At 26.3% G+C, this 6,000-nt stretch overlaps 1 protein-coding gene across 1 annotated transcript in view; it reads left to right on the top strand.

Moving 5' to 3' along the window:
- The first annotated feature begins 581 nt into the window (after positions 1-581).
- Positions 582-6,000, top strand: part of LOC107439094 (synaptic vesicle 2-related protein) — a 41,752-nt gene continuing 36,333 nt past the window's right edge. The window contains exon 1 of the mRNA XM_043047333.3: positions 582-939. Coding sequence (XP_042903267.2) covers positions 852-939 — 88 coding nt within the window. The 5' untranslated portion in view covers positions 582-851. The remainder of the gene's footprint in view (positions 940-6,000) is intronic.

Genomic DNA, 6,000 nt, shown 5'->3' with positions numbered 1-6,000 from the left:
TATATTAATATATTTGATAATGATTAAAACTGCAATTTCAAAATAATTTTTTTAATTATATGCTATTATATAATTATTCATATTAAATAATTATTCTTTTTATATATTAATTATAGTACATTATTACTACATTGTTATCCTTAATGTATTTTGTCATTAAAAACAACTCACATATAAAAGAGCAAAATCCTAATCTGTTAACAAAAAACAAAAATTCTCCTTCTTGTGATAAACTTATTAAATCAAATATATCTGAAATAGGAATGTAAATTGGAATATTATGTAACTATTCTTACAAAAATTTAAATGTACTAGGTAAAAAGTATTCTACACTTATTTTCAAAAATATTCACATTTTCTTTTAAAATATAATTGCAAAATAATTTTTAAAATTATGCATAATTATCTAATCATTCATATTAAATAATTATTCTTATTATATATTAATTATAATACATTTACTACATTGTTATTTTTAATGCATTTTGTCATTAAAAACAACTCACATATAAAAGAGCTATTATCTCTTTATCTATTAAGAAAAACAAAAATTATTCTTCTTGTGATAAATTTATTAAATCAAATGTATCTGAAATAGGAATGTAAATCGGATCATTATGCAACTATTCTTGCAAAAATGTAAATATACTACGTAAAAAATATTCTACATTTATCACTATTTCAGGTTAAAACGAAGAACAAATAGCTTGCGCATGTGCCCTTGACAGACACAAAACATGTGTTATTTCGACTTATCTATTTGACAGAACTAGTAAAACATACATGGGACTCTGATAGGAGAATAACTAATATTTGCGTTCTCTTTCTTTTTGCTGAGTAGGAGAAGAATAATGAATGAAAAAGTACAATTAAACAGCGCCAAATCGGAAGAGAAGAAAATACCATACGATATTGTAGCATATACTAGAAACGAAAATGGTAAGTTCAATACATAGTTTTTTTTTCTTTTTTTGTAAATGTATTTTTATTAAAATCTGTCATAACAAAACAATTTTCGATATAAATGCTGGCAAAAATTATTCCAAGGGAAGAAATAATTTCAAACAGAAATTCTTAATCTTTTTTTAAATGTTTAAATGTAAGATTAAAAACTTAATAAATTTGCTTGAGCATTATATTCTGAAAATTTCGCTTGAGTTTAATAATAACCTTTTAAAAATCAATTTCCATAAGAAATTACCTTTAAAAGTTTTAATTTTCTTTGTGCCAATCGGATAGTTTTTTAGGCTGGACATCTGGGGTGTTTGACGCACGGGAGGAGGTCTCAAACAAATTGTAAAATATGATATTCTCGGGGGTCCAATTATTAATTTTGTTCTTTTGTGCAGTCCTTTATTTCCCAAAAAGAGTCTTTATTCTTTACGAGCTGGATTAGTTAGTTTTTTCAAAATCAGGAAATATTTAATAACAAGAAAATTGAATATTAATTTTATAATGTAGTCATAGTCTAATCTGAACTAATCAGTACAACACTGGGCAGAGCGCCATCTATAAGAAATATTACCTTCACAAATATTCACTAACGTAAACCAGATATAAATAAATAACGAATTCTGATCCTGAAATTAGATATAAACAAATAAAAACTTGTATTGAAACTTTAAATCTAGAAGTGATCAACTGATGCCTCACCATTTTATTCAATATTTAAGTTAGTAAAAACGCCAACCAATTTCATTCGGTGATTAAGCTAGTTTTGATGATTGATAGATTTTAATGATTTTTTAATGAATACATGAAAGATAACAAAGAGTTTATCAACATTAGCATACTTGTTAATGCTTGTATTTTCGTTTTAAATAACTAAAGTAAAAAGTGTGTATACTTGTACTATACTACTTGTGAGATTTAGTACTTTTACTTGTCCTTTGAACTTTAGTACGTCTACTTGTCGTAGGGAATAAGTATTTGTAACAAAAATTTTAAGAGAAATAGTTCTAAACTTTTTTTCCAGATTTTATTATAAATTTTTTTCAATAATTTTAAAAATTAAATAATTTACACAATTTTTTTTAAACTTTAACTATAAGTATTTTAAAATAAAAGCTAACACTATTTATAACTTACGCAGCAATTTCCCACCGTTTACTTCGAAAGCAGCTTTTGAAATAAATTAATTTGCAAAATCAGCGAGAAAGCTTTATTATACTAATTTTTTTTATACATATAACCAAATAATAATTTATTCTTTGTCCGTATGTTTTTATGTTTCATTTTCAATCTTCTTTGAATATTCCGGAAAAAATCGTTACTTTTTACGTTTTGTTACTTTTATTTCTGATTACTTTATTCGTTACTTTTTAAAACTCGTACTTCCTTTCTCGTTACTTTTCGAAAGAAATAATAACGTAACCATGCATGCTGATGAAGATTAAAGACAGTTCTAAATAGGTGAAATCAATTCGATTTTGTGAACCTAAAAATTTTATTTCCTGTATAAATGGTGCATATTTCTCAAATTCTCTAAGTGTTTAGTTATTCAGATTTTTCATCATAAATTTATCATCTTGAAAGAACGTGTATGTTCATTGCAGCAGAAAGCATTTAATAAATTACTTTTCTCGAAGAAGATGCGAGGAAAAATCTGTTCGGAAGAGTACCTAAAGCAGAAACACACCATACGTTTTGATTTATTACGAGTACCGTTTAATATGTTGTAATTACATTTTAACAAATGTTTAAGCTTTAAAAACTTTAAGAAAAACAACTATGCTATAAAAATATTTCTTTTATTCTTTTTTTAATCTTTTAGTTACTAATTTCTGCAATTTATACCATCTTAATATTTAGTTATAAAATTAGATCTCTAATATTGCTTTTTTTTTTTTAAAAGTTATGGGAAAATATGTATCTATTAAACTAGAAAAAATCCGATTTTTTAAAAAAATGAGATGATAAAATATTGAATGAATGAAATAAAGTTTTTCAATCAGATTCCCCTGAATCTCGATTAAAATTATTTTATCATTTTCGCATTAATTGATCAAAGAACAAATAAATATAATAATTAAAAATAAACATAATCTTTCTTTTCCATTAAAAAAATAAAAATAATATAAGTAAACATTTATTTTTGATAGAGTTATTCATTGCTGACTTTTCTTTATCTGAAGTCTGATTAGAATTAATAAATGAGCTCTGTTAAATCGGTGAAACAGCTCTGTAAATACGACATAGAAAATATCCATGCATGTCCTGAATCAAATTATAATAACTCAGTTGTTGAGTCATATGATTTTATGTCCAAAATTTATTACTTCTTCTCGGCGAAGTACGCGAGTTATTCTACTTCGAAATCATTTTTCCCATTTTAAATAATCCATACAAAACTAAAGTAGTCAAAATTATATTTTTTCACAATATTTGTTTAAAAATGATTAAAGAATTAAATAATGATATTTGTCATACTATTGAAAATAATATTTTTAATACTGATTTAATTAATGAATAAGATGAAACATTAAAATAAGAAGCATTAATTATAATACAAAAAAGAAGTTTTTATGTTTCTCTTTTTATTCTTGGTGGTTACAAAACTTTATTGAGCATTTTCAGAAGTTCTGAAACAGCGTTTTGACATTATGTTAAAAAAATAATGGATAATAAAGTTCTACAGTTTCTAGACTGACGACAATGTGGTTAGCAATTCATTACATTTCAAGGGTATAAAGAATATTTAAAAATATAAAAATTGATAACAAGAAACTTTCGCTTTTTTAGCAATGAGACAAGAAGTATGAAAAAATATTGACGCAAAATAAAACTGTGATAACGACGAAAAATAATAAAACTCTCTATACATGACAAAAATTTTAATTAAATTTTTCATTAGTTCAAAAATTAAAAATTTAGCCTCAGTTGAAAAGTTTAACTATTCAATATACTATCTCTTTTTCATAACTGTGCCATTATTTTTTACATCTGTGCCATTATTTTTTATATCTGTGCCATTATTTTTTATTTCGATGTCAATAGCCTGTCGTTGTACCACATAAAAGCTTCTAGTTTTATGTAACTGATTTAATTTTATTTCAATTATAATTCAGCCGTTACATGCATTTTTGTATCATTTGGTACATCCAGGTCCGGATTAACCTATAGGCACACTAGGCACGTGCCTAGGGCCTACGAAAAACTTGGGAGAAAAAAATTTTTTGACAAAAATAATTTAGCTTTAAAAACGACAAGTGTATTTTGCACAAAATTATGAAGATACAAATAAAAATATAATATTTTTCGGTAATAAATTATTTTGCAGAATCTTATGATCTAATATATTACTTTTTTGCGATTTTTGGATTCAACGAAATCTTGTATTATGCTGTCGAATTCCAAACTACGCTAAATGTCGTATTCAATAGACATAAGTGCGAGCGATGCCAAACGATCTTGATTCATTGTTGAACGCAAATAATTTTTTATCAATTTTGATCTGGAGAAAGATCTTTCTCCTTCTGCATTTGATCCAAGAATCGACAAATATATTCTTAATGCAATGTGAACGTTAGGAAAAGTATTCACAAGTTTATCTTTAATTTGAGCCTTCAACATTTCTTGTGCAGATTTATGCTCATATAAATTTGAAAATAGTAAAAATTCATTTACAAAGTTTTTCTCTAAATCGGATGAGTAAATTTTCACCAAATTTTGCGCTTTTAGTTTAATCTCAGATTCTGACAAATTTTTGTGTAATTTCCTTGTAATTCGGGTTCGATAAAACATCGATTAATGACACTTTTTGGTCGATCCAGAAAACTGGGAAATTCAGACATCCGGGATAGCGATGGTCCCGAGCATCCCAGATAATTGGTTCTCTACTGTATAAATATTTCTTGTAATTAATCTCACTATCAATTTCACTGTTTTCTTTGGTTTGTTGTTGTATTGTTGACGTGAAGTGTTTACATAGTTATCGATCGAACTAATCATAATGGTATTATCGATATCAACTGCAATATCGGCAGTAGGTCGGTATTGCAGATAAAGTTCAATAAACAAATTCGTAAATTAAAATCCATATTAATAAAAATGTAAAAAAAAAATATGCAAGAAAATTTTAGCATATGTTTTGAAAAGAGGGGAGGAGTGGCGGAAGGAGGGGAGGGCCCAAAAACGGCTATGCTTAGGGCCTACGAAAGGTATAATCCGGCTCTGTGCCTAGGGCCTACGAAAGGTATAATCCGGCTCTGGGTACATCTGTGTTTTGATAAATTTATCTGCAATTAGTAAAATAAAATAAACAAAATAAAAATGTGAACTTTTCCGTCAGTGAACAACTGTTTGTTTTCTTTATAATGAACTACACATTTTTATTTCTACCGTAATCGTAATAAATGTTTTTATCTTAAAGTATGTTTTCAAAGTTCACTTTTTATTTCTGGAAAAGATGTAAAATAATTTCATATCAAAATATTTTACAGTTATGTTTAATAGTAGTGTGAAGATGTCGTCAATTTTATCTTTATAAAAAATTATCTTGCTTTTTAAATTACAGCCACTTTATACATATATATATAAATCTATTGTTTTAAAGGCTATTAAAAAGAAACTGAGAGAAATGGCGTAAAATATTCAATCTCTTTGTTACAAAATTGCTTTTACGATTGCATTTATTGTCACACGGAAATATTTTATTAGATAGGGCCTTCAACATCTTTTAATTTCATCGCATTTTCTTGTCAGTAATCTTTGTTCACTCATTTATTAAATTTGCGCAAGTCATTGTTATTGCGCATTTGAAATAGGCATAAAATATTTACGATGCATGATGTTTAATTAGATAACAATGATAAAAAGAGAGAAAATCTTACTATTTCGTGATATTTATTGCTACCATGAAAATTTATTTGAGTGAGGCGTTTTTATACCTGCTGGGGCCAAGAATTTCAAGATGATGGCACAAAAATCTCAAATAGTGACATAGTTTATTCGGATACATTAACACTAGAAGGACTGAAACTTAGTATATACCCATATTGC

This window comes from Parasteatoda tepidariorum, chromosome 8 (assembly GCF_982258835.1).
Source record: "Parasteatoda tepidariorum strain Cologne lab strain chromosome 8, Ptep-v5.0, whole genome shotgun sequence".
Lineage (NCBI taxonomy): Eukaryota > Metazoa > Arthropoda > Arachnida > Araneae > Theridiidae > Parasteatoda > Parasteatoda tepidariorum.
This window is presented reverse-complemented; position numbering and strand designations above follow the sequence as displayed.